General features: G+C 45.2%; 14 protein-coding genes across 14 annotated transcripts; 6 read left to right on the forward strand and 8 right to left on the reverse strand.

Moving 5' to 3' along the window:
- Positions 1-5: 5 nt before the first annotated feature.
- Positions 6-1230, reverse strand: V1512DRAFT_264320 (cytokine-induced anti-apoptosis inhibitor 1, Fe-S biogenesis-domain-containing protein). Its single transcript, XM_066916670.1, has one exon. It carries the CDS (start codon positions 1071-1073, stop codon positions 165-167), a length of 909 nt encoding a protein of 302 aa, XP_066771024.1. The 5' UTR covers positions 1074-1230; the 3' UTR covers positions 6-164.
- Positions 1231-1499: 269 nt separating this feature from the next.
- V1512DRAFT_276740 (uncharacterized protein) lies at positions 1500-2487 on the forward strand. The gene is made up of 2 exons (XM_066917881.1): positions 1500-1811; positions 1970-2487. Exons 1-2 carry the CDS (start codon positions 1657-1659, stop codon positions 2151-2153), a joined length of 339 nt encoding a protein of 112 aa, XP_066771025.1. The 5' UTR covers positions 1500-1656; the 3' UTR covers positions 2154-2487.
- On the reverse strand, positions 2479-6211 carry V1512DRAFT_209021 (uncharacterized protein; the record flags this gene model as incomplete). The annotated part of the gene is made up of 4 exons (XM_066913455.1): positions 2479-4200; positions 4244-5728; positions 5778-5875; positions 5920-6211. The coding sequence occupies 4 exons, from the start codon at positions 6209-6211 to the stop codon at positions 2479-2481; spliced, it is 3597 nt and encodes a 1198-aa protein (XP_066771026.1).
- A 754-nt stretch (positions 6212-6965) lies between these two features.
- Positions 6966-8818, forward strand: V1512DRAFT_28562 (Brf1-like TBP-binding domain-containing protein). The gene is made up of 4 exons (XM_066918060.1): positions 6966-7040; positions 7086-7363; positions 7413-7487; positions 7541-8818. The coding sequence occupies exons 2-4, from the start codon at positions 7177-7179 to the stop codon at positions 8734-8736; spliced, it is 1458 nt and encodes a 485-aa protein (XP_066771027.1). The 5' UTR covers positions 6966-7040; positions 7086-7176; the 3' UTR covers positions 8737-8818.
- V1512DRAFT_264326 (proteasome complex subunit Rpn13 ubiquitin receptor-domain-containing protein) lies at positions 8708-10131 on the reverse strand. Its single transcript, XM_066916671.1, has 2 exons — positions 9525-10131; positions 8708-9345 (listed from the first exon to the last, which is right to left on the reverse strand). The coding sequence occupies exons 1-2, from the start codon at positions 10064-10066 to the stop codon at positions 8901-8903; spliced, it is 987 nt and encodes a 328-aa protein (XP_066771028.1). The 5' UTR covers positions 10067-10131; the 3' UTR covers positions 8708-8900.
- A 34-nt stretch (positions 10132-10165) lies between these two features.
- On the forward strand, positions 10166-11739 carry V1512DRAFT_264327 (P-loop containing nucleoside triphosphate hydrolase protein). Its single transcript, XM_066916672.1, has 2 exons — positions 10166-10968; positions 11018-11739. The coding sequence occupies exons 1-2, from the start codon at positions 10296-10298 to the stop codon at positions 11671-11673; spliced, it is 1329 nt and encodes a 442-aa protein (XP_066771029.1). The 5' UTR covers positions 10166-10295; the 3' UTR covers positions 11674-11739.
- On the reverse strand, positions 11684-13458 carry V1512DRAFT_264329 (CobW/HypB/UreG, nucleotide-binding domain-containing protein). The gene is made up of 8 exons (XM_066916673.1): positions 13134-13458; positions 13028-13083; positions 12922-12980; positions 12862-12873; positions 12715-12811; positions 12577-12668; positions 12099-12532; positions 11684-12052 (listed from the first exon to the last, which is right to left on the reverse strand). The coding sequence occupies exons 1-8, from the start codon at positions 13221-13223 to the stop codon at positions 11741-11743; spliced, it is 1152 nt and encodes a 383-aa protein (XP_066771030.1). The 5' UTR covers positions 13224-13458; the 3' UTR covers positions 11684-11740.
- A 143-nt stretch (positions 13459-13601) lies between these two features.
- On the forward strand, positions 13602-14186 carry V1512DRAFT_248397 (AP complex, mu/sigma subunit; the record flags this gene model as incomplete). Its single annotated transcript, XM_066914548.1, has 3 exons — positions 13602-13764; positions 13824-13954; positions 14007-14186. 3 exons carry the CDS (start codon positions 13602-13604, stop codon positions 14184-14186), a joined length of 474 nt encoding a protein of 157 aa, XP_066771031.1.
- A 646-nt stretch (positions 14187-14832) lies between these two features.
- On the forward strand, positions 14833-16574 carry V1512DRAFT_264334 (fatty acid desaturase-domain-containing protein). The gene is made up of 4 exons (XM_066916674.1): positions 14833-15346; positions 15396-15674; positions 15723-16046; positions 16092-16574. The coding sequence occupies exons 1-4, from the start codon at positions 15026-15028 to the stop codon at positions 16491-16493; spliced, it is 1326 nt and encodes a 441-aa protein (XP_066771032.1). The 5' UTR covers positions 14833-15025; the 3' UTR covers positions 16494-16574.
- Positions 16475-17794, reverse strand: V1512DRAFT_226812 (acyl transferase/acyl hydrolase/lysophospholipase). The gene is made up of 2 exons (XM_066913858.1): positions 17711-17794; positions 16475-17656 (listed from the first exon to the last, which is right to left on the reverse strand). The coding sequence occupies exons 1-2, from the start codon at positions 17769-17771 to the stop codon at positions 16572-16574; spliced, it is 1146 nt and encodes a 381-aa protein (XP_066771033.1). The 5' UTR covers positions 17772-17794; the 3' UTR covers positions 16475-16571.
- A 2242-nt stretch (positions 17795-20036) lies between these two features.
- V1512DRAFT_28576 (mitochondrial carrier domain-containing protein) lies at positions 20037-21623 on the reverse strand. The gene is made up of 5 exons (XM_066918064.1): positions 21348-21623; positions 21144-21299; positions 20945-21095; positions 20829-20900; positions 20037-20784 (listed from the first exon to the last, which is right to left on the reverse strand). Exons 1-5 carry the CDS (start codon positions 21485-21487, stop codon positions 20383-20385), a joined length of 921 nt encoding a protein of 306 aa, XP_066771034.1. The 5' UTR covers positions 21488-21623; the 3' UTR covers positions 20037-20382.
- Positions 21624-21709: 86 nt separating this feature from the next.
- On the reverse strand, positions 21710-23106 carry V1512DRAFT_264342 (chaperonin 10-like protein). The gene has a single exon (XM_066916675.1). It carries the CDS (start codon positions 22870-22872, stop codon positions 21796-21798), a length of 1077 nt encoding a protein of 358 aa, XP_066771035.1. The 5' UTR covers positions 22873-23106; the 3' UTR covers positions 21710-21795.
- An 11-nt stretch (positions 23107-23117) lies between these two features.
- V1512DRAFT_264343 (EAP30/Vps36 family-domain-containing protein) lies at positions 23118-24187 on the forward strand. The gene has a single exon (XM_066916676.1). The coding sequence runs from the start codon at positions 23367-23369 to the stop codon at positions 24108-24110; it is 744 nt and encodes a 247-aa protein (XP_066771036.1). The 5' UTR covers positions 23118-23366; the 3' UTR covers positions 24111-24187.
- Positions 24130-26840, reverse strand: V1512DRAFT_264345 (histidinol dehydrogenase-domain-containing protein). The gene is made up of 2 exons (XM_066916677.1): positions 24429-26840; positions 24130-24382 (listed from the first exon to the last, which is right to left on the reverse strand). Exons 1-2 carry the CDS (start codon positions 26829-26831, stop codon positions 24173-24175), a joined length of 2613 nt encoding a protein of 870 aa, XP_066771037.1. The 5' UTR covers positions 26832-26840; the 3' UTR covers positions 24130-24172.
- Positions 26841-27154: the final 314 nt, after the last annotated feature.

The following is a 27154-nucleotide window of genomic DNA, read 5'->3' on the forward strand; positions in this document are numbered from 1 at the left end:
AGAACATCGGATAGTTGAACATAATTACATTGGTAATACAAATCTAGATTCTAATTAAAGAATGTCATGATATGCAATCTTATGAAAATCCAAAACAATGCCAGACCCCCCATGCTTATTGAACCAAACCTCATTCTTATTATTTTTAGCAATGCGCTTTCTTTTTAAAAGTCATCACCTCCCAACGCGTCCAAACTGACAACCTCGCCTTCCTTGAACGGAGGAAGACCGAGATACGGGCATCCGTCGCATCGGAACGCGTCACCAAGTGAGCAGTTTCCACACGACCCAGTTTTCCCAGGCACTGTGAAATCAATCTCTGCGGTGTCATCCATCGACAATGTAACAACTTGGGCCTGCTTAGCGCGCAACGCTTCTTCCTCCTGTAATTCAAGCTCTCTAAGTCCGCATGTACAATCCTTGCATGCCTTCCGGCGTCGCTTGCCTGAAGGTTGGCATACGATTGGAATTTTAATCGTGTCAGGAAGATCACCGTCAAGAAGCGCATCTTCGTCGATCAACTCGTCATCGTCATCATCAAAAAAGAGTCCATCGTCAATATCAACAGTCCATGTAGCAGGGTTCTGCCTAGGAGAAGCAAGTGAGGATGTAGCTGAAGAAGATGAGGCGACAGATAGAGCAGGAGACGAGGCAGATGATGGCGACTTATTGAAAATGCTAAGTACCGCGCCTGTCTGTTTCTCAGCAGGAGCTCTCCGCTTAAGCATAACAACCTTCTGTACTTCTGGACGCGTCCATACTGCCTCTGACTCGCCAGACACTAAGAACCCATTCATAATCGCATCCATGTGCTGGCTTTGGCCTGCACCTTCGACTTTACCACCAGGCACAAGCGACTCAAACATTGGCTCAAGTACTGATTGAGGTATTTTAGTGCCAGTAGGAGCAATTCGAATAAGGGTGTATTGTGCCTTTGGAAGTGAGATTGCGCCGGCGGCAAGTCGGTCCAACATTTGGTGGGCAACTGGAGTAGGTAATGAAGCTGTGAGTGCAGAGACCGCTGACGGGTCAGCTGCAAGCGAAGGGTGAGTAAGTAACAGTGAAGGCATCATGAATCGTGTATATTTCTGCTTTTCTGCTTCTACAAAACGTGCGAGAGAAATTAAAAAAAAAATTGTTCCTTCAACTAGAAATTACTGAGAATTGTAATATCAAAGCAATTAGTCATCGAGGGTAAGGGTATGTTATTATAAATAAGGGTATTGTGTGATGTAGATTTGTAAGGGTATTGTGTATGTATGGCTGTGCAACATGGCTCTGGCTGTATATGGTCGTGTGATGAGGCTTATCATGACATTATTTGGGCGAAGAATCGCGTGGCCTTCGAACTCTCGACCGTTTCGCATTTTGGGAACGCGCGACGATTGAGAGATAAAGAAGCACACCACTCACTCATTCCTATTACTATGTGATCATTTTATTACTCATAATAGTAACTGTCCACCCTTTCCCTTCGCTCAAACTCTCTCATTGGTCCTTCCATCGCTTCACTCTAAAATTCATTTAAAGTCCCCGCCCTGTGTCCAACCTTCTCTCTTCTTCCTTCTTACTTTATATCTTCTACAACTACTATCACTACTATTATCACGGCTCTACATACCCAATTACCTTGTTGCATACTCAATTGATCTTAAAATGACTAGAACCGTCCGTTCAAACTCAAGCTCCCATGCTGAAGCTGCTGTTGCTGCTGAAGTCTTCCCCCGATTCGCTGGCAAGTCAACTGCCTTGGGTGACCACAATCAGAATCCTTTTAAATCAAAGAAAAACGGAGCTGGCCGTGGCAATTGGTATGTTCTCATTCATCCTATTCGTGTATCGTGGGTTTGTGTCGATGTGCCTGAATTGGCGCTCCATTGGGACGTTGGGAGCAATGACATCATTCCCAACCTCCTCCGCATTCCATTCCCACATACATCTATGAAACTAAACTGACGCAATTTAACAGGGGTCGAGAAGAAGACGAATTGGTTGACGTTGAAGACAATTACAACTTCAATCCAAATATTCAACGTCGCCGCTCAAACTCCAATGGCGGATTCGGGGCCAACCGGCGCCCGTCCTGGGTCGACGCCCAGTCCAAGTTTGATAATGTTGATGAAGAAGACGGCGTTTTCGAAGACGAAGAATGATTAGATTCATCTATCCATCTACATTGTCATCAGTGTTGGGGTAGCTGTAGTATATTGATGGCGCTGTAGATATTTTGCGTGAGCGGATACTTTTGCTATTTTAGTTTTGTTTTGATCATGTCGGTGTTTCGGTGGGGGCTCAACATAGGAAAGAAACTGCAAATCATTATATTATTATTGTTAGGCTTTGTCCCGGAAACCACAGACGTTTTATTTGGTATAGTCACTGTATAGCCTTATAATATTTGTTTGCAATCGGGTATATTATATTAGGAAAAACGAATGAACACAACCAATGTAATACATATTGTATCTATGCAAATGATCACGCTAATCTTGGACTAGCGGTCGGTGACTTCTCAACCATGTACCAGCTCTCATCCTTATCACTCATATCCCCGCTGTCATGACATATAACTCCTTGGGCATAGTCCAGCTGCTCGTAAATAGTCTGTACCGCAGTCTGCACCCCGTTCTCCTTCCGGATTTGCTCGCCGATCGCTTTCGCCCTCTGCACGATCCGCTCGTTATGCGTCGCCTCCCACAACGCTTTATGAAATTGCCGCACAGTGAGCTTGCGCAAGTGGATCCCGGCCCCAAGGTCCTGGACCCGGTTCGCGTAGAAAAACTGGTCGCCAAAAAAAGGCTTGATCACGGTCGGGATCCCAGCCCTCAATGACGCGCCGGTCGTGCCGGAGCCACCATGGTGTATCGCCGCGTCGACTTGCGGGAACAACCAGTCGTGTGGTGCAGCTTTTATCGAAATGATGCTCGTTGGCAACGGGATCTCTGGTAAATGCGGATCAGTGTCGCTCAGTCTGTCGAACCATCCCTTCGACAAAATACACCTGACGTCAGCCTTGACCACAGAATCCACGACAGCCTGAGTCAGCTCACGCGAGGACGCGACCACAATAGACCCGAAACCAATGTACACCAACTTCTTGTTGTCCCGTCGTGCGTCCGCAATGAACTGCATCAGCTTCGCATCAGGCTTGTAGTCCGCGTTTCCTTCGTCTAAAAACCAGTACCCAGTCACCTTGATCCAATCCGGATAGTCCAGTGGGGGCGGGACCACGGTCGGTGAAAAATTGTACATGAAAGGGACTTTGTTGACTTGCAGCTTGTCGAGATTCGTGCGCGGCAGCTTTAATGTTGACTCGCGCCATTTGTTGACCTGCCCGGATACACCTTTCCAAAACACATTGTCAAACATGACATAAGTAATGTAGTTATACGATCCTCCCATCTTCTGTTCCGGTACAGCAAAAGCATGCGGATACGCGCGCGTCCGTGTCCATGGCATGGTGAACGCTCGGAAGTACGGAATTCGCAACTTCTGCGCAATATGGATCCCCGCCATCGCAGACGGCGACTCAATCAATACGTCAGTACCTTCACACGCGATCCATGCAGTCTCGAGTAATTCAGTGATCCATCCACGTAGAGTCGCCGACGCTTCTTTCAAAAACGAGTACGTGAACATACCGTGCTCTACACTGATCTTCATCAACACGGCAGGGTCGCCAGCAATCGCACGGAACTCGATTCCGTAACTTTCAATCCAGGGTCCAAACTCTTCATGAGTTGCTATCCGCACACTGTGTCCGTCGGCCATCAGTCCCTTTGCCAAAGCAATATACGGCTGCACATCGCCACGTGATCCAATAGTCAAACACGTAAATCTTAGTTTGGCTGGCACCTTGACCAAATCCATCTGAGACTGCGGACCGTCCAGAATTACAGTCGCTGCTCCAAAAATGTTATGCGACCGAATCAACTTTTGCTGCTCTGCAGACGGCTTGTGAGACTTCAACAGTGCACTTTCAGCTGGGTTTAATGAATGTGTGCGAAGCTCGGCATTTGTCTTTCGGTATTCCTCTAACTGTCGGAGTAATGTAATTGTGCAATCATTTCGATTGTCTGCAGATCTGAACTCAAAGAAAATTTCCTCGTGTCCATGAATCATGATTACCAGAGCAGAGTATCCAAACCGAAACCCTCGCTCTTTCTCAACATTCTCAACGTCCTCATAAGGTAACACCATCTAATCGTTAGCCATAGTCTTGCTCCGATACCAAACTACAAACCTTTGTCTTCGTTCCCGGCAACAGACTGCGGAAACAAAAATGCGACGATCCAAGATACATTTTTCCGTAAGACGGAATCGCTCGGTGGAGATACCCATAATAACTCGCAATCAACTTCTCATCGTCCGACAACGCAAAATGGGCCCTGAACCGCTCAGCGCTCTCTTTTTCCGACTCCGCCGTGACAGTCTCTTCCGACTCCGGCATTATTCTGCCGTCAAAATGCTTCGAATTGCCGCTCCACATCTCCCCAACCTTCTCGACGTAACCGGTCGACACGTTCGGAAGCATACTCGTCACTTTACGCCCCCGTCTGCGCACCCAGTCAGACCAGCCCTCGTGCGGAGTGGTTGCACCCGACATTCCCGAGTTGGGCTGCACGTCTACTAGCTCATCCGACATATCCATCTCCGAGCTGTCTCGCGATTGCGGTTCGGTAACCTGTATTGGTGGGGCCAGTGAGTGAGTAGACGGGGACGACGGTGCCGATGATAGTGATGTGGAAGACGAAGCGGTTGCTGGTGATGATGGCACAATCATTTCTTTTACTCGCGAATGTAAATGCGACAGTGCACGTAATGGGCTGGCTGCTGTTCGCAACGGCGACATGGATGCGTTGCTCAACGCCCGGCCACGTGTAATTGGAGATACGTGATCTCTATCCAACGCAGCAGTCGATCGAGACCGGCGTCTGGTAGCATTTGGCGTCCTCGACCGTGTCCGCGATTTTGGTCGCCCTGGGTGTGCGCTATCGTCAATGCTGGCTAAGTACGGCGCCGATGGTCTCGACTGCTTGCCTCTAAACTCAGTTGTGTCAACAATAGACTCGTGCAGATGATCCTTGTCGAATATGACAGATTGGCTAATTTGCTCGACATCGGTATCACTCAATTCGTCGTCATCGTCTGCAATAGCTGTTTCTGACAACTCTCCCACAGTACGCGGAGATATTGACACAAGTTTAACAGTCTCGCGCAATCGCTTAAAAGCTTCGTCGCCGTTAGAAAAGAACGAAAAAAAGTATTCATCCATGTCATATGTATCCCTGTTAACGTCGACAACCTTGATCTTGACTGTGTCTGCACATTCCAAAACCGGGCTTTCTTCAATATCAAAAATGTTTTCAGACGGAATGACAATCTTGACTGAGTCGCCGTCGTTGTGCGATCGGAATATGGCTCGCTGAAGGGATTTGATCCATTGCTTTGCACTCACGTAAGAATCTGCTCGAAACTGGTACCTCTTTGTCTGCGTCGTCATAATGAACGAAACCGGATCCGTTCCAGCCGATGCTGCTGTTGTTTCAGAATGAGCTAGCTCTACCCCTGTAGCATAGCGTAAGTCAATTGTGCCGACTGGAAAGTAAAGTTCTGTAGACGAGTTGAAATATGAAAACACGTTGTCTTTGATGACACACCAGAATCGTGAATATCGAGCTGTCGCCCGGTTTTTGCGAGCAAGCGAGCCAGACATAAATGTTGTGTTCTACCCGCATATCAGCTATGATTAATGATTAGCAACTAGAGTGGCGTACCGTTTTGTGTGGGATATAAGCAAAGAATGCAACGTGTTTCTGTGTTATGAACATATGGCCTTGTAGTAACACGCTTTTGAGTAAATAGCAAGGGAATTCTGCATGTTAAGCTGAATCGTACAAATTGAGTGCAAGCACTTACCAGCAACCGTCTCTTCACGCTGTGGAAAACCAAAAACTTCCATCAGTTTATCTGCCAATAAACCAGATTTACTGGCTTCAAGTGATGAATGTGCGTCTTCAATTTTATCGCCTTCAGCTTCCACGCTGTCAATTGTAATGGTATGTCCCGAAGACTTTGAGCCGGCCGACATGATGGGTTGAAGCATCGACATGAAGTGATGATGCCGCGAAGCATGCATATCTTCACCCTCTGTATGACTCTCATCTTCTGGTACAAACGACTCACTGTTTAACAGGAAAGAAGAAGCCATGGGTACATGGTTGCCATGGTCATCAGTAGCAGTATCTTGTACTCTACCTCTGCTGTCTTCATCTTCATCATCGAAACTGTCATTCTCGTCAAGTTCGGGAGCTTCAATTTCATTTTCGTCTGCATCTGTGGGCAACAATCTGTTGAATTTAGCCCGAGAAGTCGCCGAAAGTACTGCAAAAAAAGATTGTCCCATAAAAGTCGGTCTTGCAACATCGATAGAAGACGATCGCTTTGATTGCGACGTCGACCGCTGTGTAGATCTGCCACGTCCAAGTATAAGTCCGACTGGTGGACGGTCACCTTTAGCTGGACTTGCTGGCGATGAATGGTCATCGAATTGCACGGCCATTGAGTCACTTGAGGTTATACTGTTTGTGTCTGAAGTGTTTCTTGAATGGCCTAATCTCACAGCTCTGGATATTCTCGACGGAACCGGAATTGAAAATGAGAGATTAGACATTTTTGTCGTCAGATCAGGAATTGAGACTGATAAAGATTTGCCGTGTTTTGGTGCCGAGGTCTCTTTGAGATCTGTGGTGATGATGACAGGGTCTGTCACTGAGTTGGGAGTATCGTTTAAGTCCATTGTTTATTGAGCTGTATGCTATTTAAACCATAGAAAGGACTGTGTGAGCCAACTGCAGATGATAATAAGCTCCGTGCCAAAAAAAACTAGAATACGCAAACTTATATTTCACCTTCACTCTCTCTTTCTCTTAGGATCAAAAGTTACGTATCACAAAGATGACGACGTCTTGTTGGCGATACCGAGTCCACGGCGGGTGCGGAACCCCTAATAATTAAATTAAGGTTAAGCTTTGATTCTTGTCTGTAGTGCGAACCTTAATATTACAATGCTTACATATACTTAGTGATAAAATATACACGCAACGCCAAATCTCATCCATCGCGCTCTCATCACGAACTCACCTTTACTGTGGGAAATTTAGTTCTCGAACAAAAATGCCCGCAAGAACTGTGTGTCCATTCTGTAAAGGCACGTCTATTGAGGACAATGGTGCGGGCGATATTGTCTGCACATCTTGTGCTGCGGTTCTCGAGGAGTCCCAAATTGTTTCCGAAGTCACTTTTAGTGAATTTGCCAGCGGAGCAGCAAGAGTAGATGGAAGTTTTGTTGGAGCAGATCAGGGTATGTGGTGCTTGCTTGTATTATAATGCATATTGCTGACTTTTACAAGCGTTTGCTAGGAATACTGGAGGTGGGTTTCGGAAGAACGGATCTTGGGAGTCAAGAGAACAGACTCTGACTAATGGTAAGAATAGGCGGTTTTTTAGGCGTCTTATGGCTTGTGTTGACTCTTTATAGGCAAAAGACGCATTATGAACTTAGCTCACGCGTTGAAATTACCTGACTTCATTGGTGACGTTGCAAACCGATGGTTCCAGCTTGCAGTTACTCAGAACTTTGTCCAAGGTCGACGGTCACAATACGTTGTAGCGGCATGTTTATACGTCGCATGTCGACAGCAGGAAACAACGCATATGTTGATTGATTTTGCTGATTTGCTACAAGTCAGTGTGTTCTCTATTGGCGCAACATATCTCAAATTAGTTAAGGTCCTGCAGATCAAAAAGATTCCACTTATTGACCCGTCTATCTACATTCAACGGTTCGCAGTCAAGCTTGAGTTCGGGACTGAAACAAGAAAAGTCATGAATGATGCGGTAAGATTGGTACAGCGAATGGGAAAAGATTGGTTGCATCAAGGAAGGCGGCCGGCTGGCGTAGCCGGTGCATGTATTCTGGTTGCTGCTCGAATGAACAATTTCAGACGAAGCAAAGCTGAGATTGTGCACGTGGCAAAGGTCGCTGAAGATACTATCCAACGACGACTAGATGAATTTAAACTGACTGCTGCTGGATCTTTAACTGTGCAGGATTTCAGAGGTACCAACATTGAATCAGAAGCCGATCCTCCATCGTTTACAAGACATCGTCAACGCGAGTTGGCAGAACAGAAAGAACGAGAATCGAAACTGTTAGTCAAACGGGAAAAGGGGAAATTAGAAGGCACTGAAGACGACGATGTTAATGAAGATGATGAAGAAGAGTTAGCGTTGGTTGTTGAAGAAGATTTGGATTCGACACTGAAAGACCAAAAATTTCAACAGATATCGGGAGAGCAGCTGACTGTTGATAGTACCGAGTTATCTGCCAGTCGGGAGTATTACGAGGATCCTGAGCGGTTATCAGATGTCGATGACGACGAGATTCAGTCTTTTATGCTAAACGATAAAGAAGTAGAGATTAAGTCGAGATTCTGGATGGAGTTGAATAAGGACTACTTGGAGGCTCAAGAAGAAAAGCGGTTGAAAATGGAAGCCGACGAGAAAGCTGGAATTATTCGACAACCGAGGAAACGAAAGCGCAACAAACCGCGTGATTCGACGACTGAGAACCTGCCCGAAACACCTGCCGAGAGCGCGAAAGCGATGTTACAGAAGAAGGCGTTTTCAAAAAAGATTAACTATGCCGCGATGGATCACTTATTTAGAAAATAGCGGGCCGGTTTTGTATTCTAGGAGTGTGGTTTTTTGTTTTGGCGTTTCTAGTGCACGTAATGTGTAACTCTACATCGATTTTAAAAGTCTATGAAATGTTCTCGTTTGGCGTTTCTAGTGTGCGAGGTGTGTAATTCTATTTAAGATTTTAGATTCCATGAAATCTACTCCTGCATGTTTGTATCTTCGGGCTGGTTCTGGTCTGATTCATGTTCTGATTGAACAGCCGCCAGGATTCCACGTAGAAAGCCTTCAATTCCCTCGCCCCTGTATGGCATTCCTAATTCCTGGGATACCAGCTGTCCGACTGTAAATCCTTCTGACGAATGCAAAGTCTGGCTGAAACTGTTCAATCCCTGCAAGAACTGTGGTGATTGCAGCACACGCAGTAGTTCCATCTTATTATGCGCAATTTCGGCTGGTAGAAAATTGTACAAGCTCGTGAGTCGTGAATCAGCAGCATCTAAAGAGTTGACATATGAAGCAATTTGAGAGGCAGACACCGCGTCTGTAATGTTGGAGATTGATCCCGGCGCTCCAGCTGTTGCAGGTCCCAATCCACTTGTTGGTATTGAGATTGATCGTAGCAAGTCGGTCAAGAACGGGGATCTTCATGCGAAAAAATAATGTATTAACAAAATTGAACAGAAACACAAAAAAAAAAAGCGTAACCAGTTTCATGAAGAAACAAAACCCCACGCATTGAACATGAACCGCCATTCAAAGTGATCCAACCCAATGCAAAAGTACATGCTTATGTTACAAAAATAGAAAACATTTTAACTCACTGTGTCGCAGAATCATTATTGCCCTGAGATGGAGTCGAGTCGGCCATTTCGACATCGCCAGTGTGCTCAGCAGCTCCGGTCTCTGTCGCTGGCTCAGCATGGTCTTCCGAGATATCCACTTCATCCGCGAAAACATCTTCAAACAACGTGTTGATTCGCGTCGAAATCTTCAAATCGGCATCGCTGACCTCGTCCAACTTGTCTCCCTCTGGTGGATCTTGCATCCAGAAGAACGACCGCTGGCTTGAACTACTAAACTTCAGCGCAAACACACGGCCAGTCTTGCATTGCGGCACCGGAACCCATTCAGCATCACCAGGGAAAATCATGAGTTCATCTTTCTCAACGGACGGATCATTCTTTGAAGATCCTCGTGGCTCCCAGATGAATGAGAGCAATGGCTCATCGTCATTGCGTGGCCTAGACAGTGTGATCTTGCCTTTCTGAGGTAGAGGTTTGCAATGTTTTGACGATGGCTCAAAATCGACTTTGCCGGCTTTAAATGTAAGTAAATTGATTGTGTCTGACAGTTCGGTAGCCATTATTTGTGCAGCGATGATTGCGTGTGTTGTCAGTCTCGTTAAATGTCGAGTGTCAACTAAGTTGGAGTTAATTAATGCTGATTATTACTTCTGTGTTAGCCATGAGGCGTATATATCAGTACATATTCTGACGTGTTCCTATGACAAATACAAGGGCTTAGTGTTATGTTGAGCTCACACGCGCTGAGTTCACCCAAAGCAACATTCTCAGCCAGCTTTCATACACACAATGGCAACCCTCGAAGAACTTGAGGCTCTTGAGCCTACAAATGATGTTATTATGGACGATGCCGAAAAGAAGGACGAAGAAGAAAATGGCATCGAGGCAGAGATTTTGAATTCATCCACACCAGACATAGTCAACCGACGACGTTTATTAGAAAATGATATCAAAGTCTTACGGTCTGAGTTTCAGCGATTGACACATGAGAAGAAGGTCATGACTGAACGGATCAAGGAGAATCAGGACAAGATCGAGAACAACAGACAACTGCCGTACCTTGTAGGCAACGTCGTCGAGATCCTGGATATGGATCCAAACAGTGAGGATCTTGAAGAAGGTGCAAATATCGATCTGGATGCGACTCGTGTTGGCAAATCAGCCGTCATCAAGACCTCGACACGACAGACCATCTTTTTGCCGCTTATTGGACTGGTTGATTCGGAGAAGCTTAAGCCAGGTGATCTGATTGGTGTTAACAAAGACTCGTATCTTGTTCTTGACACTCTGCCTGCGGAGTATGACAGTCGAGTTAAGGCCATGGAGGTCGATGAAAAGCCAACTGAGACTTATGCTGATATTGGCGGTCTTGACAAGCAGATTGAGGAATTGGTGGAGGCTGTTGTGTTGCCAATGAAGCAAGCTGACAAATTTAAGAAGCTTGGAATCAAACCACCAAAGGGTATGTGTTATTTATCTTGTTTTATGTAAATCAAGCTCATTCATATTAGGTGCTTTGATGTATGGCCCTCCTGGTACAGGAAAGACACTTCTGGCCCGTGCCTGCGCTGCCCAAACAAACGCTACTTTTTTGAAGTTGGCTGGTCCTCAACTTGTCCAGATGTTCATTGGTGATGGTGCGAAACTCGTCAGAGATGCATTTTCGCTTGCCAAGGAGAAGGCTCCGGCAATCATTTTCATTGATGAGTTGGATGCGGTTGGGACTAAACGGTTTGATTCCGACAAGTCTGGCGATCGAGAAGTCCAGCGGACCATGTTGGAACTTTTGAATCAGCTTGATGGCTTCAGTAGCGATGATCGAGTCAAAGTTCTTGCCGCTACAAACAGAGTCGACGTGTTGGACCCGGCTTTACTACGAAGTGGTCGATTAGATCGAAAGATCGAGTTTCCTCTGCCAAACGAGGAAGCTAGAGCTGGAATTTTACAGATTCATGCTAGAAAGATGACTGTCGACGACTCTGTGAACTGGATGGAACTGGCTCGGAGTACTGACGAATTCAATGGCGCGCAACTGAAGGCCGTTGCAGTTGAGGCTGGTATGATTGCTCTGCGTACGGGTCAGTCTAAGATTCGGCATGAGGACTTTGTTGAGGCTATTACTGAGGTCCAAGCCCGGAAATCGAAAACCGTGTCGTTTTATGCTTAAGGTTTATATGCATACGGCTTGTTTTGTAAATCTATACCATACAAATATAATATTTACACATTGAAATCTAGTCTCTTATTAAAACACTAGTCGAGAGACTCTCTGTCAATTGATCAAAGTCCAATCCTTTCCCGATAATTACAAGCTTGCCTCCCTCATCGGTCGGACTCTGGCCGATGGGAAAGGTGTCGTACGTGTCTCTGACGCCTTGAATGATTATGGTCTTAGAATTTAACACCACTTTAGCTTTCAGTCGATGAACTTCAACTCTGTAGTCGTCAACTGTGTCTTCCCATAACAGAGACCGTAACCATCTGTCAAACCGTTCGTATTCTTCGTCTGAGAACTTTGGTAGTGGTAAACATACCGTCGTGATTCTCTTTTTGATATCAATACTAGTTAGACTCGTAAACCGTAATACGTACATGATCGTGAAATTTTTTGATGTTGTTTGACACCTTCAGATGTTCCCACCGAGCCAGATCGTTGTCGACCGTGGACAAATTTAAGATGTCTTCTGTACTGTCGATGCTAGAATACGACGTCGGGATGATTGTTGCCAGCGAATTTATTCCCATTAACCGCTCTGTAATTGCGAGCTTCATTCTGTCGTCTACTAGGTCTGCTTTATTCATTATGATCACGTCTGCGTACGAAATTTGTATGTACGCTGTTGACGTCGGGACCAACTCGCCATTACTTTCGTGTTCACCGTCTTGTTCATTCTGGTGATGATCATCAACTGAAGTGTCGTCTAAATTCCTGATGATGTTGATACTGTCGACGACGGTAATTATGCCGTCGAGATAGATAGATGCTTTAAGTCCTGAGTCTAGCCAAAACATTTGTGCGATAGGGCCTTGATTTGTTAGCAACTTAAAGTATCTGCGTTGTGCTAAGTACCTGGATCTGCTAATCCCGTTGTTTCTAGCAGAATGTAGTCAAATTTGCCCTTCTTTTTCATCAATGATTCAAGAGCTATGACTCCATTATCTCTGTTTAAGTCAGCGCTAAGTCTAACATTTATGAACAGATACGCACTTTACGGTACAGCATAAACATCCGTTCCCAATTTCTAACCATTCCGTATAATTTGCTGCTCCGTCCGATACAGTGAGAGACTTTTCAATGTCGGTGGCTATATGTTAGATCTTGATCTTGAGAACTCAACAGTGTTATAGGCCTTACAGTCACCAAATTCTAAGTCGAATCAGTTAACAGTACTCGTAACAAGCAGTAAATACTGACCATTCATAATAACAGCAATTTTCTTATCGGTTTGCCTCATGATACTGTTCAACAGACAGCTTTCACCACAGTCAGCAAGTTCAGGTATACAGCTCAATGTTTATACGATTTTCCAGCCCCCAAATAGCCGGTGATAATAGTCAATGGCACTTTCTTCTCGTCCTATCAGTCACTAGTCAGTAAATCTTCTACAGATCATTTGCTGCACATACATCGTCTTCATCTAGTATCGCATCTGCAACTGGAACGCTAACGTCAACTAATTGAGGCGGACAGTCGTCGTCTTCAATCAGATCTGACATGTTTATTTGTTGGTCTGTTCTGTCGATACGCAAGTCGTTGTTGTTGCATGAGATTTGTGTTTACTGTGGAGAGTTCAATTATTTTTGAAGTGCTCTTTGATCACCAGGTCGAGCCAGGCAGGTCTCAGCGTCCAATTGCTTGTTACAGTTAGAAACAAGTACAGCTAGATTATAGTTGTCTTTTAGTTAGATATTTGAATCCAACCGGTCTACGGCGTTAAGTATTTGGAGATGCTGAAATAGACGTGCCGAAATAAGGTTTAGCTGTGTTCACCTCGGGACATTAACCCACATCACAGTAATCAATAGTATTCAAATACAACTTCTATCTGAGAAGTACAATTGATTATTTTTAGCAAAGTAGTATAAGCATATATAATGGCAGTTCAATATATTATCTTGTTATCGCGACAAGGTAAAGTACGTCTTGCAAAGTGGTTCTTGACCTTATCTCTTAAGGAGAAGAGTAAGATCGTGAAAGATGTGTCGACTTTGGTTCTTGCTCGACGGACAAAGATGTGCAATTTTCTTGAATATAAAGGTATTCTTATGTATTATTGAAGTTGGACGGGGACTGTTGCTGACAGTGTGTTTATCTAGAAAGCAAAGTCGTGTACAGACGATACGCTTCACTGTTTTTCATTGCTGGAATCGATTCTACAGATAATGAGCTTATCACATTAGAGATCATTCATCGTTATGTTGAGCAGATGGACCGGTACTATGGCAATGTACACCTCTATCACATTGTACACAAAGGTATTCTACTAACCTTCAATCTAGGTCTGCGAGCTTGACATCATCTTCAACTTCCAGAAAGCGTACTACATTTTGGACGAACTACTACTAGCCGGTGAATTACAAGAACCGTCAAAGCGAGACGTGTTGAGACGTATATCACAGCAAGACGCGTTAGAAGAAGCCGAGGGCGACGAAGAGAAATTTACTAGGTTAGGACTATAATTTTGTTTTGTGATTTGATTTTTTTTGTTGGAGTTTTATTGGTTTTTATTGGTTTTAATTGGTTTTATTTTTTGCGCTCGGGTTGTTCATCAAAATCTTGTTGATGCTCGTTGGTGGGCGGATCAACGATTTGTTTATCTCACTAATCAATGTGTGCTGCAAGACTTTATCGTCTTTGGAATGCTTTGTTTCTTTTTTTTGTGCTTCTTGTTATTGCTGTTTTATCGCTACTTTTCTTGCTTTTTTTGTTCAATTGCTGATGTGGATCTTATAAAGATTAATGCCTTATATTGGAAATCTCCCCGGTCTGACTTCATATGATGGATCTACACCAGTCACAGGAGGCGGCCCGCCATCGAATGCCAACTTTGCATCAGCTCGGGGGCGATCAGCTGGCAGCAGAGCGGTAGGTCGGTTTAATGTATAAGTATTTAAGTACTTTACACATGCGGAATTGGAATAAGGAGGTCAAGTTTTTGTTTTTTTGCAAACCATTGAATAAGGGAAATGTCATAAATGTCATACTTGTATCAATCAGAGTGAGATTGAGTAAATGATGGTTTTAGTGGGACATGTTAGAGTGAGATGTAGGCAGCAGACGCGCCAATTCAGGAGGCATTGCGCAGGTTAAGCACAGGCATCTAGAATCATATCACTTAAGAAACGCAGTATGACTTGTTAAGAGTAGAGCAGCAATTGATGTTTACTTTTTTAAACTACATAGATATTAAATACTTCAACTGTGTTCAAATTGCTTTTTGGGAAAGAAAACCGTGCTAGGAGTACAGAACAGTTCATATATTAATCCCCCGACATACATTTCACAAGCCGTTTAAATTATGGCGACTCGTACAGTGACTGCACAAGATATTTATGCATCGTACAAAACTAGGTCGTTTTGTTTGCCTATCAAGCCTAGCAGTGTCAATGCTCCTACAGAATCAACAGAAGACGAAACAGACTCGGTATCAAGTTCAGATTCAGCTTCGCCATCACTTGGGAGTCCTGCATCGTCAGTCACTTCATTAACTGCTTCAGTAGCGTTGCAAAATGAGCCAGAGTATGAGGATGAACTGTCAAAGCAGAAGGAATTCTATTGGACGTACCAAGAAGAACCACATAGAACTAGACGAATGCAAATCTTGAAAGCACATCCCGAAGTACGGCATGCTTTGCATTTAAAAACACACCGTATTAACACAGGACTAGGTTACAAAGCTTTGCGGTCATGAACCTCTTACAAAGTACGTCATTACTGGCGTTGTCTTACTACAGTTCACAATGGCATACCTATTGCGCAACACTCCGGTTCTTTCACTCAAGTTCCTTTTAACAGCATATGTTATTGGTGCCACTGCTAATCAGAATGTGTTTCTTTGTATTCACGAGTTAAGCCATAATCTCGGATTCAAAAAACCAGCTCACAACCGACTTTTTGCCATCTTTGCAAACTTACCAATTGGTATTCCATATGGTGCCAGCTTTAGAGTGAGTCTAGTGTTTTGCTAAAGACTTGTATGTGCTGACTATAGACAGCCATATCACTTGATTCATCACAAGCATCTCGGAGATGCCACATTGGACACTGACTTGCCAACAGCACTTGAAGCCCTTGTTCTGAAAAACGTCGCAGGCAAGGCTTTCTTTGCCACGTTTCAGATTTTTTTCTACGCTGTTCGGCCAATGTGTATTATGCGCTTACCTTTTACATCAATTCATCTGATGAATCTAATCTTTCAGCTTGTCGTTGATTTCATCATGGTCCGGTTCTGGGGCATCAAGACATTGATGTATTTCATCGTCAGCAGCTTTTTGGCCGGTAGTCTGCATCCGTGCGCAGGGCACTTTATTGCTGAGCACGTATGACTACTCTACATGAAACTGCGAATATTGCTAATAATCTAGTATGTTTTGCATCCTACCGATGTCAAATCGAACAACGGCATTCCCCCACCTGAGACTTACAGTTACTACGGCATCTTAAACTTTTTCACATACAATGTCGGTTTACATAACGAACACCACGATTTTCCGTTCATCCCTTGGACTCGTCTTCCATACTTGACCCAAATCGCGCACGAGTTTTACGACCCCCTTCCCTATCACGAAAGCTGGACTAAGGTCATTTACGATTTCGTGCTGGACGACAAAGTGTCGTTATGGAGTCGAGTCAAGCGTGGTGTTAAAAACGGTGACAAAGAGCCAGTCACGTTTGCTAAGGACTTTTCCGAAGCTCGAACGGTGCGCGATGATGAGAACGGTGACGAGGATGGTGCATTTGTGAGTGATGACAAAAAACAAAAGTAGTATTAGACTGGGTATTAGAATTGGAAATTAAGGATTTTGGAATCATTTTTATGTACACGATTAATGTTTTACTTTTTGCTATCGGGTGATTACTCGCCAGCCTTCTGTAGATTTGAGTGGGTCTATCGATATGACTGTACCCTTTCTCTTGCCGAGCGTAGCTTCAACCAGCCCGGCACTGACTGAGCTGCCCGCTCCAATACCTATCCATGTAGACACATTCTCTTTCTCGTTCAAGTAATCGACCGCACCAACCCAATTGACTGGTTCCCAGCATCCTTTGACAATGCTGTCTTTCAAACCGTCAACTGATTCAATAGAATTGAGAGAGTAGTTTTCTATTATCTTGATGTTCTTTCGTGGAGGCCAGTTGTACTCAATGCCAGCATTAGAAACAACATTTCGCATTCGTTGCTCGGTCGAGCGAAGCAAACTTGAATGAAACGGAATACGTACAGGTAGTTTCGTCGTTCTTCGTCGTTTCATTTCTTCGAGAACCGTCTCTAATGCAGCGACATGTCCACTGACTACCACTTGTTTTGGAGAATTCATCAAAGCAACATCTAAAATGCTAGACTTATCAATCGCATTATTATCTTTTAGTTGTTTTGCCTTCTCTGTAAATTTGTCCACGAACTGTGCCACCGTCTCGCCTACAATAGGCACGGAAATCATGCCAAACTGTGAAGCGCTTTCAGCGTTCATCAATGCAAGAGTATCATTAGCCGCGCTTTCCATCGCTAGTCCGCGTTCGCGCACGATTTTCAACCCTTCTAGCAGCGAAATCACGCCGGCACTGACATACGCAATTACTTGTCCGAGAGAATGACCAAACATGAATGTGCAGTCACTTAAGGTCTCTTGGATTATCCGCGGCCTTTCATCTTTAAGTTCAACTGACATTTCTGCCCATTTATTTGCAAGTTGCAGTGTGATGATGGACGATAACATGATTGCCGGTTGTGAAATTGAGGTCCTATGAATTAGTTTCTCATCCTGCGGTGTAGGATTTTCAGTAGTCAATAGTCCGGAAATTTGATTAAATGCGTCTGGAACTTCGTCACTCTTTAATGCTTTATACAATGTCTCAAGCCCGTCATTTGTAAGCGATGGGTGCGACTTTAACAGACCAGACAACATCCCAGGGTATTCAATACCCTGTCCTAAAATTGTTAGATACGACGACATCCGCTTTACAAAAAAAATACTACACCTACCAGGGAAGAAAATGGCGCTTCTCGGTTTGACTACAGTATGTAGTAACGGAGATCCTCTCATGTTCTTAATTACAGACGAAAGTTATTAACAACTTAACGGATCAGATAAATTACAGACGAGACAAAGTTCCGAGCGCTACCCCTGAATCCCCCTGAATCTGAATGCTCATCCCGGTCAGACGTAAATATTTATACTCCACGACCGCAATAAATTAGATTGGCTTGCTAAAGTTGTTGCAAAATGTGCTTGTAATATTTTCAGCTTAGTGGTAGTAATTACAAATAGCATTTTAGAGGCAAATGCTGCAAGAATACCACGTTTCTACTTACAATTTATGAATACCGAGAACTAATGTTCATTTTAGAGTAACAACTTAAACAACAGGTTTACAAAATAACATCAATTTTTTTTTTAGCTTTGGAGCCTGCAATCAAATTGCAAATCACTAAATTAAATTTTATATATAAGCGAAAGCAAAGCAGCAGTATCTAAATGTCCTGAAGACTAAGGACTTACAGTATGAGTTATTGCTTGCTGGTCATCGAGCCTTATCTTACATACAGTCAAGCTATACGTCATTGCGTTCAAATAATCACTATACTGATTTAAGCCGTGAGTGCATCATTACTTACCAAATCACTTTTTTTTTTCAGAAGATTCACTACGCACAAAGTCCGGGAAAAGACAAGTGCCGTGTTACACGAGGCTCAATTTTTTCGATTCTTGTATTCAAGAGTATAGAAAGTGCCAGCCAGACCAATTTGGAATGACGAATTCAATGGACTCCCAGTCCTATTGATAATTGTTAAATTCGGAGAAATGCGAAGCGTGTGACGACTACAATGACAGACTATTTAAGAGTCCCCCACTTTCTCTTCTCCTAACTCAATACAGATTAGTCCGAGCAATGTCTTTCTTCAACCCACAAGCTTTCAAAACTACTCTCTGTGACTTTTTTACCCGAAGGGTATGTTTGAACATTTATTTAGTGGAACTTGGTTAACAAGAGTTAGAATATGAAGATCGCAAACCTCAATTCCATTTGGTAGGAAGAGCCAGTAAGTGATAGACTATAGTTTCATGAAGTTATAGCTAGCATCCATTTCAGCTTCTGTGAGTTCCAAGAGATTGTTTAAAGAGGTAAGTGATACAACTAAGACTTTAATACGTACTGACAAACAGTCGTTGCGCCGTGTCTACACCAAGGACAGTACTGTTTGGTCTCAGTTTTGGGACTAGTCAGTGTTTTGGCAGGTGGATTTGGGGAAGTTAAGGACGATGAACTACCGCAAGGGCTTGTGGAAAGGACAGATGACTTCTGCCAGTTCCAAAGCGTTGCTGTTAATTAAATTTAATTTGAGGAACCACATACTCCAGCTCCCTCTTCACTTTCCTCAAGAACGTCTTGATCTTGAAGTTGAAGTCAGTTATTTAAAACGCAATCTGACACGGGATCGTATGACGAGCAAGCATGTTTTAACCGCCATAGACCGGCAAATCTAGAGTCATTTAAAGAATATTCAAACTCGGAATGCGATATTCCTCAGCTGCCTCCTGCTCAGCGGCAATCACACGCGAAGCCGTACGAAGAATTTGACATTCTTAAACCACCATGGCCACCTTGTGCTCTTCAGCCCGCGCACGCGGAGCCATGCTTTGGGCTCTTTGACTCCTAACGACATGAGACGTTTCGCCCAGCACAGCTTTTGGTCATATAATGAGTCATCGTTTAATTGCCGCCGGGGCCGGCAAATCCAAGACCTTTTTAAGGATTTTAAGACTCGGAATTTGACATTCCTGGGCAACCCACTGCTCCTCGGCCCGCACACGCAAAAACATTTTTTGGATTTGATGACTCTCAATACAACACGGAAAGTCATCCAAGTGATGGGACATACGATGAACCGTCACTCTATGAGGCACAGGAGAGAACGCAATCCGAGTACCCTGGGTACAGTGGATTTTACGAAGCCAAACATAGATCAAGCTATTGAGATGAGCAGACAGGCTGTCACAGCTTTAAATGTAATGCAATGAATGTTTTGCGGCGTTTAAAGCCGAGAAGTGGACTTCTCTATGGAGTTTCTACTATGTCGTTAAGTACAAATGTTTGAGGTCAACCATTATGAAACGATTTTGATTGGACAGGAAGGCCCGACTGTGGTTATGTTTTGAGACCTATCCTTTGTCGTATGTAGATGAAGAGGAGAGTACTGTGGTGGTGGCTGTTGTTTAATTTTGCTCTGCTAGTTCTGTGCTTCGTTTCTGGTTTAGCAAATACTGACTGTATAGTTTACTGTTAATATACACAACCTTAAACATAATTCTAGCCTTGATAACGTTGTTACTGCGACTTCTAACATGAAGGCGACTATTGCACGCTCTGGAGACTCGAAAACAGTTGATAGTGTTGACAAGCATTCGAACCAGTACTCTCCCACGATGCAAATGATTTGCGGTAGTTTGTCTTGAGCTCATCCTTGTCGATACGCATGTTGGCCCGACCAAAGTACTTAACACTTGAGATGCCTCTAAGAGCATGATATGCTCCGAATTAAACAAATGGCAAAATCAGACATTTATTCTCTTTCATTCACATTGCAATGTTGTCACCTAAAATTCGCGTGCTTAAAATCGTCTTTGTTCCAACCAATTCATTACACTACTTTTACTACATATACCGCATTACCGCTTCAAACACCGTGAGTGACGCCGCATTTGCCGGAAACGCACGCATCATCGACGGCACCAATCCTCTATAAAATCCCGAGAGCCCGCGTTTGTTATACACAAACCTGACTGCGGCCATGTATGTCTTGTGCTGCGGGTTTGCAATGCTGTCAGTCATGATGACTTGCTTGACCACGTCGAACGGGAGCCCGAATAGCCAAGCGGCTTGGGCGCTGAACCCGCCGGCCCAGAAACTGATGGCGGCAGTCGAGAGGGTAGTATTTCCTTTGGCATATTTGGTCATGACATCGTAGTACGCCCAGTAAAAGAAAAACCGGGTCCGGAAAAGAAGGGAGCTAAAGAAACCGTGGTAGATGCCGTTGAATAAGCCTGCTTGTTTGTACTGGCCGTTTAGTAACGTGTGTCATGTTGTAAATGTAAACTTACCAGTTTAATACCACAGTCAATGGTTCCGGTATAGAGTTTTGTAGAAGCGTTGTATTGGACTTGTAATCTAGCCTTCATTCCCGTCAGCCCACTCATTGTGTCGCAGAGATACAAACCTTTATATGTTCAACAGGAGCTGTAATCGTAGTAACGCTCAAACCGCCAAAAAGCCCGGCAAAGGCAACACCCAGAGTAGGCAACGTCTGTTCTGAAGAGTAAAAATGCTGGTGAATCGCTTTTCTGTATAACTGCTGCGACCCAAGCTGTCTAATGAAATATTAACACCTTGTAGTCATGCACGAAACGGACACGTACACTGAGTCTACGGCAATCCAGCCTATCAATGGCGCGGTGGCACCTTTATACAACGCCAATGGACCTTCGTTTCGAAAAGTTTTCACCAGACAGTCAATTGGCCCTTTAAACTGCTCTTTTGACGAAGTCTGTAACCGCACCTTCAACGTGTCTAGTCTATACCATTGGTCAATTAAGCACGATTTAACTATTAAAACGACCTACGGATGCCCGACAAGAATCTTAGTAAAACCAGAACCCATGCCAGCAATAAACCCAACATAACCTTTCTGGTGCTTCTGCCGCGACGACTGCGAATGTGTTCGCGAAGGCTGTGACAGAGCTGGCGAGACCGAGGTATCCATTGTTATTGCTTTATAGTAGAATCCTAAAACACAATGACGGCAGCATTACACTGTGCTACGTTTCGCGTACTTTTTCATACGTTGTAGTTACACAATGAACTAAAAACAAGACGCTTCGGTCCGCAGGAGAACCAGTATCGGAAGCTACCGAGATCCACTTCGGAGCCGTGCGGCGTAATTCATCTTCCCCAGAACGCACGGAAACGTGATTATTACAGAAAATACGTTTGTACAGCCATTATATTGTCTATGATACAGAATAAAAACTACGCATACGCCAACACAAACAAATCAACTTTTGACTCCGTTTACGCGGCAGGCGCAGGTCCCTCAATCAGAATCTTGACGCCCTGGCCCTTCATCACAAGCTTAAATGCCTCCTCTGCCTCGTCAAATTTGACTCTATGTGTGATGAGCTTCTTGACATCGACTTTGCCGCTAGCGACAAGCTCGACAGCAAGCTGGTAGTCACCAGGTCCGTACCGGAAACTGCCACGCGCGGTCAGCTCCTTGACTGTGAACTCGGTGATTGGGAACGAGATTTCCGGTGCACCCATACCGGCCTGGACGTATGATCCGCCCTGAGCCAAAACTTGGATAGCAGTGTTAACTGAAGCACCGGCACCGGACGCCTCAATTGCGAACTGTGGTGCCTTTCCGCCAAGCATCTTGACGATCTTTGCAGCAGATTCTGCGGCACTGTCGCCCTTGACCGGGACATACGAATGGGTCGCAGCGACTTCCTTTGCCAGGTCGAGTCTGGCCTGCACAAGGTCAACCGCAGTGATTGTAGTAGCTCCGAACGCCTTTGCGACGGCACAGCACAGAAGGCCGACGGGACCAGCACCAAACACGATAACAGATGAGCCAGGAGTGACCTTTGCAAGCTTGGTAACGTGGACACCGACAGACAGAGGCTCAACAAGTGCACCTTCCTCGAGAGAAACATTAACAGGTAGCTTAACACAGAAGTCTTCGGGCAAAACGTAGAATCTGCAAAGAGTACCATCGTAAGGCGGAGTAGCGGCAAACTTCATGTCAGCGCATAAATTGTAGCTTCCAGCCTTGCAATGGTCGCAGTATCTGCACGGAATACCCGGCTCGAGCGCGACCCGATCACCGACCTTAAGCGATGTAACCGCAGATCCAACCTCAGCGACGATACCAGCCGATTCATGACCAAGAACCATCGGTGCCTTCACAATGAACGAACCAATTGCACCATGAGTGTAGTAATGAACATCTGAGCCACAAATTCCTGTCTGCTTGATTTCGATCCGGACATCCTTTGGACTCGAGAGCTTTGGGATTGGTCTGTCTTCAAACGAAACTTCGTTAACTTTCTGAAGCACGAACGAAGGATTTGGAGAAGTAGAAATTGTCATATTCTCTGTAATGATGATGATTAGATAAGAAAGATGAATAAGAAGGTCAGAGTGCGAGCGACGGCGATTTTAAAGGTCCGAGACCGGAATCAGGCAGTTTGAGCGGCTCAGAGGTGCGTGATTCCGCGGGCATCCCCCACTCAATTACTTTAGGCTAATAGAATTACTGGGGAAATAAGGGGGTTGTACTAGACGCGGTGCTGATCGTGATGCTGAAACATATCTGTTTGCAGTAATCATTCCGCATCAATCCGCACCAACGCATCAAAGTTAATCCGACACGCTATCAATTCATTTAGTGAAACTCAATAGATTTAACTAATTAACGGACTTGGACTCACGATATCCCTGTAGTCCTCAATTGTTAGAATTCGAGCCGCATATATTGAGGCTACATTGCCGAATACGGTAATTATACCACTACTCCGATATAATCATTATCCTCGTTGACCATCGTGACAATTCCAACCCTTTTCAGCATCAGCCATCAAATCATGTCTCTTCGTCGCGGTGTCGGTTTGGCCGCGTTTGACAATCATCAGCGGACGCAGCAGCAATACTCTGACCTCGGGTCTACTATTTTAACCTCGCACATCGCCGAGTTATCGGACCAGCTAGTGACTTTCCAGTCTGCGCTCAAGAAGTTTGCCCAAAGCCATGCCGACGAGATCAGGTCGGACCCGGTTTTCCGGTCAGAATTTGTAAAGATGTGTACCGCGATTGGTGTTGACCCACTTGCGTCATCTTCTGCGAATAGAAAAGGATCGTTCTGGGCGCAGTTGCTCGGAAACGATGTTAATGATTTTTTTTTCGAATTGGCGGTTAGGATTATTGAGATTTGTAGGCGAACAAAGGATGAGAACGGTGGATTGATTGAGGTTGAGGAAGTGAAGAAGCGATTGAACTCAGTTGCCGGAAAACAACCTGCATCACAGGAAGATATTGTGAGAGCAGTTGGCACTCTTGCACCATTGGGTCACGGGTTTGGTATCGTGAAGTTGGCAAACAAAGATTTTATCCGTAGCGTACCACAAGAACTCAACCGCGACCAGGCAGTTGCGATAGAGGCTACACAAGCACTCGGATACGTTTCCGTCCCGATGTTGCGCGACAACTTGAACTGGGAAACCGCGAGATGCGTCACGGTCCTGGACGATCTTGTGGCTTCGGGACTGGTCTGGGTCGATGAACAGGCGCGACCGAGAGAGTACTGGTCTCCATCATGGATCACTAGATGAGCTACATAGTATTTTTGAATGGAGTTAAGGGCGTTATTATTTCATTATGTCTAAAATCAAAACTATTGTTCAAGATGCTCTAATCTCACTCTAACTGCGTTTCCGTGCGCATCAAGCCCTTCAACCGTAGCAAGCTGTACAACGGCGTGGCCAATGTTCTTCAATCCCTCGGGTGTAAGCTCCTGGCTGGTCAAGTGCTTCATGAAACTGTGTGTGTTAACGCCAGAGTACACGGTTGCGTATCCGTACGTAGGTAGTGTGTGATTCGTGCCCTATTCAGTTAAAGACCAGCAAATAAAACAACTGCAGAACACTTACACTGGAGTAATCTCCACACGACTCTGGCGACCATGGGCCGACAAACACACTACCGGCATGCTGGACCAAGTCGACCGTCTTTGAAGCACCCTCAATTTGCAAAATCAAATGCTCAGGTGCGTACTTGTTACTCAACGCAATCGCGTCCTCGACGGTCTTGACCGAAAATGTTTTTGAGTTTGCAATAGCGCCGCGGACAATGTCAACACGAGGCAACCTCATTGCTTGTGCATGCACCTCGTCTTCGATGGCTTGCAGTTCCGACTCGGACAGATCGACCGCAATCAAAATGACCTGAGAGTCAACACCGTGTTCGGCTTGAGACAGAAGATCCGACGCAACAAAAGCCGGATTAGCGGTCTTGTCCGCCACGACAAGTACTTCTGACGGACCGGCTGGCATGTCGATGCTGACCAACGCTGAGTTATCGTTCTGGACCATCATCTTGGCTGCGGTAACGAACTGGTTGCCCGGTCCAAGAATCTTGTTAACCTTGGGCACGCTCTCTGTACCATACGCCATGGCCGCGACGGCCTGCGCACCGCCGGCAAGCACAATCATTGACGCGCCGACCTTGTGTGCGACATACACGACTTCGGGAGTTAAAGTGCCGTCCGCACGGGGGGGAGACGCGAGCACGATGTTCTTGCACCCGGCTACGCGGGCAGGGACACCAAGCATCAAAGCGGTGGAAGGCAAGACAGCAGTACCGCCAGGAACGTAAAGTCCAACACTCTCAATCGGCCGCGCGAATCGTGAGCATACAATGCCTGGCATGGTTTCAACCACAAGAGGTTCTGTCTCAAGTTGGCCGGCGTGGAACCGGCGGACGTTCTCAATCGAAATGTCAATGGCCTGCTTAGTTGCGGCGTCGAGCTTCATCAAATGCTCCGGGAACGGAGCCTTCAAAACCGGCGAATCAAGTTTAGCTTTGTCGAACTTGGCAGTGAGTTCCAACAGTGCTGCGTCGCCGCGTGTACGGACAGACTCAATGATTGGACTGACGAGACTCATGATGCTAGAAGTTTTCTGTGCCGGTCGACGCAAAACCTCATAAAGCTCTTTGTCGGACAGGCCTTCGATTGGCACTCGCGTCAGCTCAATTCTATCAGACAGCGGCTCCTTTTTTGGTTCCACCATCTTGTCAGGCTCAGCTTTTTTCTCGGACACAGACACAACCCACTTCGGTTTGGCGTCGCCTTTTCGTCTTGTAATTTTCCTTGCTTTTACATCCAAATTGCGCTCGATATCAACGAGTGACACACCAGCCTGGACAGCTTTGGTCAGACTGAAGTACATCAGATCTGCAAACTCCCACGCAACCTCAGCCTTAGTCTTGGCCTCTGTCAGTTCCTCGGCCTCCTCCATAATTTTCGCAGTTAGCAGCTTGTTGTCGGTGAACAGTCGTCGGGTATATGATCCCTCAGGCGCGCTATTGAGTCGCGCAATAAGTGTCTGTTCTAAAGCTTTGATACCAGTTGCCTTGCCGAAACAGGTTGTAGTGTCAAGGTGGCAGAACCCTTTACCTTCCTGCTCGACCACAAACTTGACACAATCTCCATCACAGTCAAGCTCAAGTCTGACCAGCTTTTGAACCGCACCCGAAGTCGCTCCCTTAAACCATAATCCGCGCTTTCGAGACTGGTAAACACCAGTCCCGGTACTGATGGCCTCGACGATACTTTCTGCGGACGAGTATACCAGACCTAGCGCAGTGCCAGTCTTGTCGACGACCAGAGTCGAAAACAGACCGTCTGCACGGTCTGTCGTCAGTGCCGACGTGAATAATGCCGCGACAGAGATCTTGGACGTAGTGGCCTTGTCTGTTGTCAGCGCGGAGGCGGAAATGACTGGGACCGCGGGTAATGCAATGACGGACTGGAGTTGGTCGAGAGTGGCATATTCGGGGACCGAGACGTAAAGCTTGCGGCTTCCAGTACCATCTTTAAGTAAAGATTTATCAAGTGATTTCGCGAGTGCTGACAGATCTGCTGAGTATCCCACGCTTACACCTTTTGAAGCATTAGATTCAGCCAACGATACGATTCTCGACTCGGGCACACCCGCATCCAGTAATGCACCAGCTTGTTGTTCCGACGCAACAAACACAGTATCGACACCAGAATCAAGCAGTGAAATCACACTGTCCAGAGTGACATCCTGTTCAACCTTTACGCTGAACTCGACCAGTCCAAAGTTTTCGGTCAGAAAGGTCTTAACAGTTTCCACATCCGACTGTGAGACTGGACCAATCAGGACTGACCCAACAACGGAAAATGATGCAATTAAGCTCAAACCAGAAACTGCGACTAAAGGCAGGACCGGGAATGACATTTTTCTTGCTGAAATAAATAATTTTGGTTTTGGAGTCTCGAGAAAGTTCAAAATTTTTAGAAGGCTCATCAATTCGTGAGGCTCAGCAGCATCTGGAGCGAATGTGGTGTATATGCGCACATCTAACTGATATATGCAGGAGACTAGCTGAGAGGGGTTGGTACTTCTGCGCTATCTGAGTGACATTTGAACTCTATTTTCAATTGCGCTTTTGTCGAATGTTTAATGCATTTACACCACATACTCGATACATTGCTTTAATTAAAACATTAAACTCTAGCCACCAAAACGATGAACCACCATCTCCTATTGTGGTACAAAACCCCTTAAGGCTTCATTCAAAACGCGTACGAACGTGTAAGATCCGCTCAACCTCTACCTTTACCACTAAG

The sequence above is a fragment of the Lipomyces arxii genome, assembly GCF_038497795.1.
Source record: "Lipomyces arxii strain Phaff 12-163 unplaced genomic scaffold V1512scaffold_10, whole genome shotgun sequence".
Taxonomy (NCBI): domain Eukaryota; kingdom Fungi; phylum Ascomycota; class Lipomycetes; order Lipomycetales; family Lipomycetaceae; genus Lipomyces; species Lipomyces arxii.